The 16,758-nt window shown below is 36.3% G+C and overlaps 1 protein-coding gene across 1 annotated transcript in view; it reads left to right on the top strand.

The window, feature by feature from the left end:
- The window catches only part of LOC123793370 (uncharacterized), a 152,971-nt gene that overhangs the window by 35,363 nt on the left and 100,850 nt on the right, over nt 1-16,758 (top strand). The window contains exons 6-7 of the mRNA XM_087866349.1: nt 14,483-14,509; nt 16,548-16,592. Coding sequence (XP_087722475.1) covers nt 14,483-14,509; nt 16,548-16,592 — 72 coding nt within the window. The remainder of the gene's footprint in view (nt 1-14,482; nt 14,510-16,547; nt 16,593-16,758) is intronic.

The following is a 16,758-nucleotide window of genomic DNA, read 5'->3' as shown; positions in this document are numbered from 1 at the left end:
CGTATACACAATGTGCGGCTTGCAGTTTACAGGAGTTTAAGGTCTAACATTTATTTTTAAAAATTAGTTAGCTAGGTCCTAAAGCAACTAACCCAAGAATACGGCAATTGACCAGGAATTAAAACAAATGAGTGAATGGGTTAAAGGTTAAAGGCTTCTCCCTGAACAGGATGCCTTCAACAGCCCTCCTGGGGAGAAACTCAACAAGCTGTAGTCCTAGCCATGGTGGAGTTGGCTTTGAGACATCACTGGTGAAAGGCACCCTGAAAAGGAGTCTGCCCCCCTACCCACCTGGAAATTCTTTGTTCCCAACCTATGATATCAAGATAGGAAATTGATTCAGATGACTTGAAAGTGGAGGTACTATAATGGATTCTTTTTTAGAAAAATAAAATGAAAAAAAACAACAAAAAGATAATATGTGAAAATTAAACAAAACATATGTCATCAGTGGTAACTTTGGATACAAGTGCAGCAGTAGTTCTCAGGGTTACAGGGCCACAGGGGGTGAAAGATTCTTAGAAAACTACAATATAAATTTTTGAAATTGCTGTAAGCAACTGAATGCCCCTGTAATTTCTATCCTGGATGATGGTCAAAACATATTTCTCCCAAATATTCTTACATTGAAGGCTACTTGGGATTCTCAAGGGCCCATGTTTGTCCCCAGGTATGCACATTCTCCTCAGATTTTTATCATTGCCATTGGCTTTCTATGTTGATGCCCAATGCAGCATCCTAATATACAAATTCTAAAATCAAGAGGATTTTTAAAAAATTAAAATCTTATCTTCCTTAAATTCATACATATACTCTAGAATATACTATGTGAATCACAATTTAATGTCATTTCTCTACAATTCCTAGCTTAATGTCATTAAACATAAACGTCCCACTGGCCCTAAATAAATTATGTTATTATCTTAGTTTGCTTTGATTTCCCATTTCATACAACAATTTTTCAGGTGAAGATGATCCTGGATTTTTTTTTTATAAACTTTTACTTCTCTTTAAACTCTTCTAATTTAGTTCATATTTTCATTTTTAGAATGTGGCTAAGAAACTTAATTGAAATCACAAATGTTCAAAGGATATGTGTAATGTAATGATCTTCTGAAGTGCTGTACTGTTTTTAAAGATAATAAAACTCTTTTTTAAAAGAAAACTTCCATCCATATCTATATCTATATCTCCATATATATAAAGAAAAGTAAACAAATCACAAGTAAAAATCTCAGTGACTTTTCACAGTGAGCATAACTATGTAACCAAAAACGAGAGCAAGAAGTACAATATTAGCATATCCGAGAAACCCCCCTTTCGCCTCCAGTCACCATCCACCTCTTCCCAGAGTTCACCACCATTCTGACTTCTGCCACCATAGATTAATTCTGCCTGCATTTGAATTTTATATTAATAGAATCCTACAGTATGTACACTTTTGTGTCTGGGTTCTTTTGTTCAACATTATATTTGTGAGATCATCCACCTCTGTTTTAATAGCCTTCCCAGCTGCTTAAAAAAAGAATTAGGAGGAAGAACCTTACTTTCTTGACTAACCTGTTAAAACTACATCATTCAAATAGCAGTAAATGAATGAATAGTCTGTCTGACCTTGGGCAAGTCACTTAACCTCTCAATTTCTCATCTGTAAAGAAAGGATAATAATACCCTCTCTGCCTCCCTTATAAGGTTGCCAAAGACAAATGCAATAAATTAGGGGAAAGCACTTTAAAATACATAATGAAGAACTATATGAGTGTGTTATTATTATTATCACTCAGTTGTTCCCCCTAGAGTAAATTACAGGTGAACACGGATTTATATAACAGATGTATTCCTGTAAAGTTCTGTATGAATCAGATTTTCATAAATCAACATATCTTAAATGTTCTGGGGGAATTTTGCTATTTAAAGCAATCCCATTCAGAGTCTTTTTGTAAAGCAATATAATCCTCTAATTCCTTTTCCCAGCAAACTGAATTTTTATATCTTATATTTGCTTAAAGTGAAATATTTCTATGGTTTAAAAAACAGTCTTTCTCAAAACACCACTAGTTATATTTTATTAACTTAAATAGCACCCCTATATTTTAACCCATCTCAAAGAAAGAAGCAGATCCTGGAAAAAAGCAGTTTTCATGGGAGAAAAATTTCATTGGAAATTTTTTTCTCTTTTAAATATTATGCGTGTGTTTGTGTGTGTGTTCATGTGTGTTTTGACTCGAAGTCTGGTAGAGAGAAAAGTACATAATCAGTAGTTCTGGCCTCAAAACTGCTTAGGAGTGTGTGACTATAGTCTATGATCTTCTCTACTGATCTATAACATATAGGCAGTAATTCCTAATTCATCTATTTCACTGGGTTATGGCATGAAGCAAGTGAAATAGTAATAATATGAAAATGCTTTATGAACGACAGAGAGTTCCATAAACGAGAAGTATGGCTGTTAAGATGAATCCCTGCTGACATAACTTAGCATACAGAAAGGCCGCTCTGTGAAATGTAAGGACTAAGCACAGTGTGATTATAGCTATCAGTTAAATTGTACTGTATCGAATACTGTGATTGATAGTGCGCCTTATTCCTCTGGTCCTATTTGCTGTTGTCATTTTTTTTTTTTTTTGGCCTTCTCCTATCGTCTTACAATATCTATTTTTCCTGACAATCCTCTTCTTATCCATCAGTTAGAACAAGGAAAGGTAGTAAAAAGCACGGCTCTCATCTTTTCCACAATATGCAAAACTCACTACATTTATTGTTTTGTATCGTGGAGGGAGGTTTGCTTATAAGAGGATCTTGAGAGACACTGGAGTATTTTTTAAAATGTAAAATGTCTCTGATGATGAAATGAAAAAACCGGGAACATTCTAAAATTAGCTCTTACAAAACTGTTTATGAGTGTGTCAGGTGGGGAATTAGTTTCCATAATCCAGGATATATATTTTATATTGCAAAAATAATCATCTGAAGATTAACAGCATCTCTGATAGAACAAAAAAGAAGGCCTGCAGCTCAAGCAGGTCCACATTTACTTAGTCCCGCTGTGCGTCTATTCTGTAAACATGACCTTTGGGTTTTCTGAGAAGTTCAGGATGAGATTTTAAAAGATGGAATCTTGAGCTAAAATATATTGGACTACATTTAAACAAGAAGAGAGTGGCTCTGAGTCATAGAACTAGACCCAAGAATCAAAGTAAGGACTGACCACAATCGGAAGTGCTAAAGTTCTGAACCCTGGCGCAAGTGATCTTTATTTTTCAAGTTCTTCAGAGGTTTAAATAGTTGTTCAAATAGCATTTTTGAAGTTAGCTTTTCTTTTGATATTCTTACTATTTTTTTCTTGGCAAGTGTGGTAGGAGTTCTCAAAAGCATAAAAGATAGATGTTTTATAAATATCTGTTAATATGCCAACTCATCCCAACTTCCTGGAAATTATTTTTTGGCCCAAAGTGTCTACATCCAAGGCTTTATAGACCAAATCACTTTCTCTACTCTGAAAACCTATCTTCATCTCCCATTCTCCTTCCAAATATATGCAAACTCCACAGCATATCGAGTCAAGTCTTTCTGAATTATAAGAGTACTTACAATGTCGTTCGTTGGGCCCTGGTGGTGTCAGAGATTTTTTTTTTCAAAAGTCCGAAAAACTTTTGCTGTTATTGTTCCTTAAAGTGAAATTCGGACTTATATCTGAACAGGTTATAGATAGTTTTAGTTTATTTTAATTTTTCCTGCAAACACATTTAATACATTAGGGTCAAATGAACGTAATGCATTTTATGTTAGCTAATAGCATAAGGATAAATAATTGCTTCTGCTTCATTTAAAATAAAATTGAAATAATCAATATGTGAAGGTTTACTTTAAATATATTTAATTATAATGCATTGCTGTCCCACATCTAAAACTCATCATTTTACTTTATTATACTTTGCTCTGCCAATTGTCTTGATCAGCAGGATGGTAGACGTGGGAGACAACAGCAGGCTTCTCTTTGTGATTTTAATCTGGCGAAGAAAGCAAAACCAAAACCTTCAAATCACAAATAACAAAAATGACCAAAATCATCCTAGGATATTTAGCTATTAGACTAGATTTTAACCATGGAATCTTGTTGAGTAAAACTGCATTTACTTCAGTTGTGCACATTGCCTGCTGGGATGCCTTAGCAACCGTTCTAATGCTTTGTTATCCTCATTTAATCTGATCGTCCATGAAGTACAAGTAAATGTCACAACAGAGTCCTTCCCATCTCCTTGGTGCTTTAGTCCAGAGCCTATAATGTTTGATTTTCCAAATGGACCAAGAGAAAGTAGACAAGCAATGCATCCTTCTCCTGGTGCTGTCCCACTGCCCTGTCCAATTGCCCAACTCAGGGGAACTCACTTTGGATTCCTGGCTGCATGGACTTCTACAGAGCTGTTGAAAGGTCACCTTGGTGTGGTAGGAGAGTGTGAAGTTTGACTTTCCTTTAAAGCTGGCTCAGTGTCTTAGAAACAAAAAGTCGACTTTAAAGGGGGCATTTGCAGTAGTGGTTTAAGAGCACAATCAAGTTAACAGAAGTATGAAAAGATCGTCTACAACGCTGACTAGGTTACTGTCTGTATTCTTCTCTATCTCATTTTATCTTTCTTAACAACCTCTAGGATGTGCATCAGCTCTATTTTTAACTATCTTACTCTGTTCCAAGTAAAGGTCTAGAAAGCTATGTGATATTAGACAAATTTAGATATCTAAATTTGTTTTAGATTCCTCATCTATAGAAGTGGTGAGACTAAATGATATCTGAGTCCCTTTCCAGATCTAAAGTCCTGTCATTCTGTTCTGTTTCATCGTAAGTGCACAGACACCTGTTACACAGCCAGCTATCCATGTTACATACGCACCTCCACACATTCTGTAAATACCGAGGTACAGTAAACAACACTCGTGTATTTAGCTTTAGTGGAAAAAAGCCTTAAAAATTGTCTCCTTCAAGTATATCATCAACCTCTCTAGTTATCATTTCTTTTAACTTTAGGATCTAACATACTGCAGAGCTATACTGAGGCAAAATAAATCACTCTTGTATGAGGATACTAATGACATTGAAATCTCTTTACCAAATTCTCATATCTCATTATTAGATTAAGAAGAAGCTTCTCAAAATAAAGTTGTGTCCCTATAAGTCCTATGCCTTACGTCTGCAGATTAAGGGCAAATGTGCACATTTTAGGGCAAGAATATAAATGGATGCCCTCATACAATGTGTTGAAATATTTAAAAGGTATTAACCAAACTAATAAACTGGCAAGTAAAATATGTCCCGTGACCTTCACAGGTATGTCCACATAGTGACTTGGAAAGTTCAAATGCGAAATTGTTGCACTCCTTGGAGATCCAAGCCAGAGTGTGGCAGCATGCGGAGAGCTATAACCCAGTCCCAGCCCCTGGACCTGGCCGGTTCCCTTTCCTTCCCACACCTACCTCATCCCTCAACTTTATGAGACTGGAGCTGTCACCTGTAGACATTCTGGAATGTTCAAAGATCAAACTACGTCCACATGCCTCAAAATACCCACTTCTTTGCTTCTCTACGTTCATTGTTGTGCACACCAGTAGTGTGGTTCACCTTTGGAGAAACAGACCTGAGGTAGAGACAACTCAGAGTCCTTGAAATGAGCTCCGGTCATTGGGGCAGAGAATTCCAGGGTCCCTATTGCCCAAAGCAGAGTCTGAGGTCAGAGGGTGGGTTACGCATGACGAGTACAGCCCAAGAAGAACTCTCTAAAGCAGAGGCCCTAAAGCAAAAGCCCTCTGGCCTGGGCTGAGGGCAGAACAGAGTCCACGTGTCTGAATGGATTCGTTAAAAAATAGACTTCTGCTTTTTCACCTTCTTTGAGAAAACTTCACATACACTCACGTATTCACACCCCTTCACACTAAGCTATTATATGAGCGGCTGAGCACCACACTAAGCTAAGTTAGAAGCTGCCCTCTCCTCTCCTCCACAGCACTTATCATGTCATACAATAATTGTGCTGGGTACTTATTGTGCATAAACCAAATGACTGAATTATATGAATCAATGAACCAATAAATCAGGTACTAATACAAAAGAATCAGCTTTATAGTTTTTTCCCAGCAAGGGTCGTTGCACATCAGGAGTGGGAGTAGGCAGCATAAATCCAACAGAACTACTATAAAACTGCTTTTTCTCCTTCATCTTCTTAAATTCATTTGTGTATTATAGATTATTTGGAGCATATGTGCGTGAGTGAATATGCATGGTGTAACTAAAATACTGATTTTCATGAGAATAGTGGAAAAGTATCAATTTCTAGTCACACTACGTGGCTATTTTTAAAGCAGAGTGTAAAAGATTTAGAAGAAATCTTAGGAATCATCTAGTTTATGACTTCACAGATAAAGAAACAGCATCAGAGTGGTTAAATGACTTGACCAAGGTCCAAAGCAGTCAGTGGCAGAAGTAGGCTGGAATTCAGTTCACCTGATTGAAGTCTTATGTGTTTTAAAAAGTCTAGATTTGCATTTTGTAATACAGTAGCCACTAGCCACATGTGGCTATTTAAATGTAAATTAATTAAAATTAAATAAAATTTTAAATCCAATTCCTAACAGTTGCATTAGCCACACATCCAGTGTTCCATGGCCACTTGTGGTTAGCGGCTACCATACTGGCTTGAGCAAAATAGACCACTTCCATCATTCCAGAAAGTTCTTATGGGCAATGGTGGTCTAGGTGGAAAATAGACCTGAAGAGTAGATGACTATATATTATAGTCCTAAATTTATGTCCTCCTTCTGCTGATCATGGGATATTTAAATTTTAGCAGCTAGTGTTTCTCAGCATTGTTGATTTAAAATAGGAAAAGCACTTATACTTTACTCAACAGAAATATTTTTTACTGAGTGTAGTGTACAGTGATAGGCCTTTGTGAACCATAAATTTGTTTCCTTTATGGTACACTAGGGAAGTGTGCTTAATCACAGAGGGCAGAGGAAGCCTGTTAATTTTTCTTTCTTTCCGGGTCATTTCCATTTTGAGTTCAGCAACAAGAAACAATTTATTAAATATTTAGAAGGAATGAAATGAGCTAATTTCAGCCTGGATATCTGGTGAGAGGTGATAGAGTCTCTGTTTTGGGACCTAATCAGGACATAGATTCTCAAATACCTCGATTTGTCTTTAATCTGAGGTAGTAGTTAATGCTCAATATTTAGTCTTGGGTCCTGGTTTTGTTAAGTAGTGAAAAAAAAAATAGATCACTTCTTTAATTTCCTGAGTTTTAAGAGACCTTCCTTACAGAGGTCACGGCTTCATCATCTTGAGAAACACCAATGGATGACCCATCCTTTTTTCCCCCAGAAACTCAGCACTTGAGATAGAGAAGTCAGAAAGAATTTATTCCTTTTAAAAAATAATTACTCCATTTTTTTGGTCAAATATTCATGAGTTAATAGAACGACATGCCATCTTACTGACAGTCTCTAAAGTAGACCTGTTTTAGAAGACCTATTTCAGGAGTGTCTAGGTGGCTCCATCGGGTGAGCATCTGACTCATGGTTTCCACTCAGGTCAGGATCTCAGGGTGGTTGGAGCCCCAGGTCGGGCTCCGTGCTCAGGATGCAGTCTGCTTGTCCCTCTCCCTCCCCCTCTGCCCCATCCCCCATGTTCTCTCTCTCTCTCTCTCTCTGTCTCTTTCTCAAACAAACAAATAAATAAATACAATCTTTTTCTTAAAAAAAGAACTACTTCAAATAATAGAAATTATGGAGTTATATTATTGACACAAAACTCCCAGATAGTTAAAGAGGAACAACTGCCTCAAAACTGGGAACTCTTTCCCATGATAGAGGTATGGTGGTTTTGAGTGGTAAAATTATGGAGGAGATCTGATAAATGGAATTTAATAATTTTTATGTTCATTAATGCATGGTTTCAATTTAGTCAATACTTATTTGCTAGGTAGTAACTACGTACTGAGGATGCAAAATACATGACCTGAAGAATTTGCTGCCTAGTCAAGTAGATTTTATAAATATGTGAATATTTTAAAATATAGCCAGTTAAAATGTGCTAGAGAAACACAGAGGATAAAAACCAGCTCTGTCTGGGTGCAGTGGAGAAGTCTCACAAAGGAAGTGAGTTATGACTGCTGAGCCTCGAAGAATTATTAAGAACTTCACGTGAAGACTAATAGGAGACTGCTTGGGAAAATATAAATGATTAAGTGTGACTGAAGACAGAGTCCATGAAAGACTCAAAACAAGATATGAGGCTCTCCCATCTCAGCACTATCCTGCTCTTTCTTGTTTATGCTGTATTCCTTCATACCCAGTTCAACTAAATCATTGGCTTTTACACTGAAAATATTTCAGCACACTCTCTTACATTCTAAACATTTCCCAATAGTTCCTAGTTTGGCATTTCCACGTACTTAAGCTATGAAATCTGAATCTTGTAAAACATTACCTGAATTATACTCCAGACATACATATAGTAGTGGCTAGAGTTTATGTTTCTTGACCTTCCGTCACCAAACATCCAAGTAGAATAAATTTTATAAAAGTATATCTGAAATGAATTCTTCTTATGTAAGACAAATTTTCATTATTTATTTCAAATTTCCTCTTACTCTTTACAAACCAAGTTAATGCATTTTCTGATCTTGCGATGCATTTGACCAGGTTAGTATCTTTGAAAAGGTTATGATTAAAGTCTGTTACCCCACGTCCCTGAGAAATTCTGGTGTTAACATTTTATGACTCCAAAAGTTAGATTATATATGTTATCATTCTTCCTTATGGAACCTGACTTTAATGTATTTTCTTCATTTTTCCTAACTTTTATTAAATCATGGAAAGATTTTTAACTCAAAAAGGAAATAATTTTAAATGGCTTAATAGTTTGGGGCTTTTATCCTCCCCTTCACAGATGGACCACCTCTTTTTTGTTCCCTGTGTTTTTTATTACAGAAGCTGGTTGTATATTCTTGTATCCAGAAATGACCAGCAGCTTTCAGAGCTTCAAATTTTACTGTTAGCCATCAGGGACAGAACAGGAACTGTGTCCGCCCCCTGCTCACACAGAACATCATTTCCTAATAGCAGGCAACCAGAACTTGCCTTAAAACACCTCCCAAGAGGCAACCTAAAGCACATCATTTAGAAGCTCTGCATCCTGTTTAAGTAATTAATACCTCAATCAAATTTGGACTAACATTGGTGGTGTCAGAAGAATTCATTAATTCTTTTCCATTCCATTTCCATTCCATGATCTATCAGGCTTTTTTTAATTAAAAAAGACTTTTTTTAATTAAAAAATGCTTTTAAAAAATTTTTACAAACTGGAAAGTGCAGCCAATGCATAATGGTTATAGAAACATCCATTTCTTAACTGTGTCTTTGAAGATTAATTTGGGTTGATAATTCTAGCCACGGTTTACATAATGGCTTTCTGAAGAGCATTAGAGACCTTGGACCTATGTCCACATCCACAACACTTTCCATATTAATGAGACTATGTAACTAAGATGATTTTTGCTGGCTGTTTTAATATAGAAGGCATGAACTGAATTCCTCCTCTCATTTTTGTACTTACAGGTAATCTAGAGCCTATTAGAATATTCCAGTAGTGTTGGAATGACTTGGGTAAATGCAAGGGTGAAAGATCTCATTCCCATCTTGAGACACTGTTGTCTACAGTACAAGAAAAACTTGATTTATATGTGTTTATTTATTCCTATAATTTTTATTATCCTCAAAGTAAACACTATTGTGCTTACAAAAATCTGTAAGTCCATACAAAAACAGTCTCCCTTCCCTGTCCATATCCCCACCTTCAACCACCTACCTATAGCCTCTTTGGTGTTCTTCAGACACACTTACTATATGCCCACCTCTTGGCCTTTGTACTTGCAGTTCCCTTGCCTGGAATATTCTTCTCCCTTTTATGCACATGCCTCTGCCTGACCTCTTTCAGAGCACTGTCTAAGAGTCACTTTATCACTGAGGACTTCACTGACCTTCCCACCCCCCACTTTAAAATACTACTGCATCTACTTCTCCCAATCCTTATTCCCGTTTGCTTTAGCACTTAGCACCTGACACACTTTGTATTTACTCATTTATTTGTTTACTATCTTTCTCCATTCATTAGAATATGAAGTCTAGGAGGGCATGCATTTGTGCTTATTTTGTTCACTGCTGTTTCTTCAGCACCAAGAACATTGCCTGACACTCAATGGGTACTAGAAAACTATTAAGTGGATGACTTAATGAATGCATGGAAAAGGAGTCACTGAACAATTACCATATGTCAGCTACTGTGCATGACAAAAAACATTTAGTCTGAAGAAACAAGTAACCAGACAATTACAATACTGTTGGTAAACTTTATTAAGGAAGTGCTATCATAGGGGTGCTTTGAAGAGCAAAAGAAGGGGACCAGTCCCACAGGTGGGGGCACTGAGCTCTAAATGATGGAGTGGGTAGAGGAGAGGGGAACCAAAGAGAAGTTGCAGGAACAGACAGCCAGAGGTATAGCAGTGCAAGAGACAAGAAAGCATGGCTCGTGTGGTGAACGACCACGATTACAAAAGCTCCAACTTTTCTCAAAAGCTATGGAAAGCCATTGAAGGATTTTTTTAGTAGAAGAAAGGTATGAACGCGTTAGCCTTCTAGAAAGCTCATTCAGGCAGCACTGTGCAGAGAGGTGGAAGGATATTAAAGGCGAGTGGCCCTCAAGTGGACGCCCATCAGCTAGCTGGGAGAAGAGGGTTTGAACAAGGGCATAGTGATGCAGGTGATAAAGAGGGCAGGCTGGAGAGATTCTTGAGTAATTATCTGATAGACTTGGAGCAGGGGGAGTAAAGAATCACTCCCAGGCCATGAGTCACACACTTTTTGGTGAAGGCAATCACCAAAAAGGACGATCATATTTCTCAGACTACTTGCTCACCATAGTCCACATATTTTACAATATTTAAAAATGGAATCTAGCAGGGGTGAGGGTAAACAGGAAAGAAAATCAAGGGCGCTGTGTAATTTCTTTCTTGTTTGTAAGTTCTAACAACATTGCAGAGCTCTTCATGGCCTCTTCCAAAAGATCACGAAAACTTTGGTTTAAAAATTTGTCTGCAGATGAGTGGTTTTACTACTCTGCACATGGAATTTTTCAGTGGCTCATTTGGTTTTTATCTTTTGAATATGTCACCTAGAACCTGTACTGAAGTAAGTGTATTTTAAGGTTTAAATTATAGTTTAACACTTCAGGAGTTAAACTTAAAGATATACAGTTCACTATGTTGACTTTCTTTATGGTGCCCAGTTTTTCATCTTGAGACATATACACAGAAGTTATTTTGAAAAATGAAGAGACCAGATCATGCCCATTTAAACTGAGTCTTTACAAAGTATATGCAAACGTAAAGGTGCCCACCAAGAAAATACCTAAAAAAGAACAATTTTTTGATCAATAAAAATAGAATGAAAAATTGACTCTTTAGTTTGGAAAAATATTTGATCCAAACTTAAGTCATGAAGACAATAATAATGGAGTTATTTTAGAAATCTTAAAAGACTAGAACGATTGGCTTTAATATTAGGAATAATAAAAGCACCAATTTGACTAGTGAGTAATGAACTCATGACATTGTCCATCTGAGTCATTATTCATAATGACTTTTGAGGAGGCTGAAAATATAAGTAAATTTAAGAGGATTAGATAAGTTAGTGGATGATCGTATGGCATTTGCCCATTACTTTATTCATTTATATTTGTTCTAGAAGCCACAAAACCAGTCAAATGTAAACGTCTTAATAACTGGTAGCAACATAATCTAATGTCAAAATCAGTTTTGAGCAGTGAAGTTTTCATTTATACACTTAAATTTAATGACTACAATGTCACAGATATATAATGGATTTATTAATCTAAGGACACTCAAAACACACATATAAGCAAAGTCTTGGTCAGCAAAATAACTATTTGGGGTGTGTGTGTGTGTGTCTATACTTACTCGAATGTATGTCTGTGCCTTATATCTGACTCCAGTCTATTCCCACTCCCCTGCTAGTAACAGACGACACTATCCTTGGCTTGCTACCATTTTTCCTGCCAGTGAGATCAAAGGACTTTATGCACATTTTTGGTAGCTGAGAATATATCCTTGGCAACATAGTTATGAATAATCCACAATGTATTCACAATTCAAAGTTAATGTTACAGCTTTAAAACTGCTTTTATTTTTAAAGTTTAGCAAAAATAGAGAAGTAGTTTCCTAACTGTCAAGAAAATTTTTGTATTTATTTTCTCTATAGCTATCTTTTGATTTTCATGAAATACTGTGTTAAAATAGACAATAATTTTGTAGATTTCACAGTTATGGGTAGTCTTTCTAAATCTTTAATATGGTCATGCAGCAGAGACCAAATTAGAAAATACAGAAATGTTAGTCTCTAGTTAAAGCACTTGATTTCAAATTTGCTCTGATTTTTCTATGAAATATGCCCTTGCTGGGTTATCCATCAATGTAGTGAGAAACTCAATTGTACTGTACAATCTTTTTTCAAGTGGTAAACTTAAGTTTAAATGGAAACAAACCTTTCTGAATTGAACATATCCATTCTCAGTCTAAACATTGAATTAATGTACTTTGTGTTATATGATTTCCTTTCTAACATCAACATTTTAAGAAGTGAAATGCCCTGGAGACGCTGGGGCAAATGGAATCAGAGACCGTGATAAAACCCACGTCTTCTTTGACTTTCAGCTCTCCCATCGCTGTAACTTCCAAATTCTGCCTTTACTTAGCATTAGCATTCACTTCCCAAACAATTTACACAAGTGAGAACTGATTAAACCTGTTTATGTGCTAAGGGGAAGGAACTAGTGGAAAGCAGGAGGCTCTGATACAGATGCAGGGATAATTGATGGAGAAAGATCCCTGAGGACAGAGGCAAGGATGGATTCCAGAGTCTACTGGATGCATCTGCCTGCAGAGGAGGGGTGCCTCTTCTCCCTCTGACATAGGAAGGAGGTCCACGTGGGTTTGGATTGATGAGAGACATGATGGTGAGGGAATTTACACCTGATAGCCTCTATTTTCTCTGCAAAATCTAAAACAGGGAGAAATTTAAATAGGAGGGGTGAAATGGGGAGGGAGGCTCTCTGACTGCACAGATATGTCAGATAACCAGCTCATTAAGAAGTTAGTTGGTTCAGTAAATTGAAAAGGAACATAAACAGGTGATGTTGCACAGTGCACTTTCAATGACCTAAAGCTGATTTTATGAGGAAATTCTTAGTCTTCCTATGAGGATTACAAAATAATTTGTGAGGAACAGATTCTCTGAATGTTCCTAAACGTAGTGTATTTTTAATAAAAAATGATGCATGACTAATTCTCCCTCTAATGTGCACTCTAGTGCTCTCTTTAATGTTGCATAATGTGAATTAAGATGCTGATTAACTGAAATGTCACACATTGAAAATAGGCTAGCCGTTCATTAGGTTAATGGAGTACAGAGATAGTTAACATGAAGTGATCAACTTTCATTTAGTATCATCTATAAAATATAACTTTGTTAAAATATACTAAAATTAGAAGTATTTTTGAAAGAATTAGAAGAGAAATGTTCAATATTTTATGTAAAAATAGACATAAAGAGTCAGAATTATAGCTGGATGTCTTTGTGCTCTCTTCCACCATCCCAAAACTGTGCCTAATTCTACATAAAGCTAACAGAATCCCAATGCTGACTTTGTGGCTGAAAAACAGATAAATCTCAGAACTGCCGTATTTCCATTTTATATGTAAATGCTCCCATCCCTCTTCCAAAATACTCTATTCCCCCCATGCGCCCAGTGTCCTGGGTTATCGGCAGCTGACAGCATCTTTTGTTTCCTTTTCTGGTCCACCCTAGGTGTCACAGTTGACCTTGGCATCCCCTAGTTTATAAACAAGTTTTTGTGCCAATCAATTGGCCACATTTCATAAGCGGAAAAATAGAACAAAACATGTTTCTTTGTAATGCTATTCAATGATTCTCTTTGCAAATCTGCTTACTGAAGTTTTGCAGATGCAGAAGTCACATGACGTGCAGCTTGCTGGGGAACTGCACTGCATTTTCACTGCTTCTAGCAGCATAACCTCTCCAGCCTTCTAAATGCGATTGAGGTGATAGATCCGCAGGTATTCGAAGAGACAGATGCACAGGAACAGCAAAGATTCTTTTTTTAAAGGAAAAATCAGAATCTTACTGCATATGCTTAATGTTCTTCAAAAGAAAACAAGAGAGAAGAAAAGACCTATTGTGTACTTCCAACCAATAATTTCCATTTTCCTTGTCGTACAAAACATCAGCATATTTCTGTACAGCATAGAGAACCTTGCAGACTAGGACAGTTTTAATTGGTCGTTTAAGTTTAAATGGTTACATTATTATGTTAATTGAATAATTTTTCCTTTTTTAGGGTCCTGTGGGGCCTCCAGGACAAAAGGTAGAGTATAAACAGTACTGGGAAAGTAATTATACTTGCATTGCCTAATGGCTAGCCTGAGAGGTGAACAGAATTAGCTACCGTAAGCCATGCTGAAGCATCTGGATTGTGCATTCTCCTTTCTAAAAATACAGTCCTATAATGTGAGCCATTAGATTTCTAATCAACTCCATTATAGAAAATCCAATAAACCCAGAGTAAACTCTTTTTAAGCTGTCTGCTGAACTAGGTTATTGAATTTTTAATTAAAATACTGGTAAAACATTGTGGCAAAACTTAGAATTTGAAAGGTCATATGACATTGCAGATTGAGTGCATGGTCCTGCTCAAGTATTATGACCAAATGATCGTAGAATGGACCAGAACAAAAGATGTACTTGTTGTTTAATGACTGTATTCCATTGGTCCCCTAGTGTTTTTCTGTGCTGAGGTAATCTGAAAAGTGACTTCCTGATTGTCATTTCCCAGTCATCAGAATTCACCATTACATTCTGATGGAGAGGGTCTAGCACTTCTAGAATTACATCAATACTACAGTAGTAAATATATCAGTAGTAGGTAGATGGCCCTTTGCCAACAAAATATTGCAAAGTCCCCATTCCCTGTTGCAACTCCCACCTCACAATGGGGAAAAGGGATATTTAACCTGCAGAAAACTGGAGAAAACAATTGTATTACAACAGGTGGAAAAGTGATTATTCTTTATCTTTGGAATCCATCAAAGATAGAGACTTTTTATCCCCCAAGCGCTGGGCATGTGGCATCTGTTGAAACATAATCCTGCAAACCAAGTCCAAAGCCAATGAGTTGTGAGACAACTTGGGTATAAGAACACTTTGTCCTTCGCAATAATGTCTCTATTAAGCATGGTGTGAAATTGTAAAGCTACCCTAATCCACATGCGACCAGGGTAAAATTACTGCCTGAGGCTTCAGGAAGTCTTTTAATGACCCACTCAATATAATTACCAAAAGCACTAAGGAACTTGCCATCTCAATTTATTTTGCGTATAATGACTATATATTTTTAATGACTATATTTTTAACAATGTTTATTTTTTAGAGAAGTTTTAGGTTTATATTTACTCTTTAAAAAGACTTTTTCCCATTTTTATTAAAGAACTTAAATATCATACATCAACTTAGAACAATCTGTTTTCTAGGGCTAGACAAAGAATAAACACATTTTATTTAAAAATGGTTTCTCCAGAGCCTGAAAGGGGAAATGACATCACTATTTGAAAACATTTGTTAATGTTTCTATATCCAGGTAAATGTCATAGATTTTTGCAGGTGATAATTAGCTTTCTTACTCTCAGTTCACCCCCCCCATTCATAACCACCCCAGTGCTCATGTGCACACATGTCTACACACACACACACACACACACACACACACACACACACACACACTTAATTTAACATTTGATGTGCTGTTGTATTATTCCTAGTCAGAGTTTAACATTTGTAACACCTTTTCTAGTCTTGGGAAGACATACTCACACTCACCTGGGTTAAATGTACTCCCTGAAAGTCCAGGGGAAAATGCTTCAAATACAACAAATTTGAGTTTACAGTGTGGGTGCCTTGTTTGACTAATTGTGGAACAAATGGTTGTTATTTTAATTGCCTTTTGTTTTATGGTATTTAAACTCATGAAATGCAAGAGTTACTGCTACTGCTGGGCTTTTCCAGATGGAACTAAGTCTATTTATTTCTCAAAAGCACCAAAATTTAGAGCCATGTGGCCTTCTGATAGCTGTGGATCCCAATTTATGATGTGAATTTCTTTAAAATCATATTAGGGTTAAGTGGATATTTAGAAACATGGTTAAATTTAACTCTGTAGTTTCTGGGAATGCTTGACAAATCTGCTTACATTATTTTATATCTGAATACCATGGATAAGATCTGAAAAACTTAGCCTTTCACACAGGTTTTAGCAAGGTAAAGTTAAGGCTGACAATTAATACAATACAAATTTAGAATTGAAATATTTTGTGATTCTATCTGCTTAATTTAATCATGTGTCTTCCTAGGGTTCTGTTGGAGTACCTGGAATTCCAGGGGTGAATGGTCCAAAGGTAAGTTCTATAGAATATTGTCGATAATTTAAAAGGATTAAAATCACAGAATTATTCTAGTCAGTAATGTTAGTAAAAAGTTTACAGACTTATAAAAACACTACATATACTTTTGAAATGCAAGGAAATTATGGTGCAACAGATCAAACATTTAATTTTTAATGAT

Source organism: Ursus americanus, chromosome 13 (assembly GCF_024610735.1).
Source record: "Ursus americanus isolate L20-20 chromosome 13, mUrsAme1.1.p, whole genome shotgun sequence".
Classification (NCBI taxonomy): Eukaryota; Metazoa; Chordata; class Mammalia; order Carnivora; family Ursidae; genus Ursus; species Ursus americanus.
Note: the sequence above shows the minus strand (reverse complement) of the source record. Positions and strands in the feature narration are given on the sequence as shown.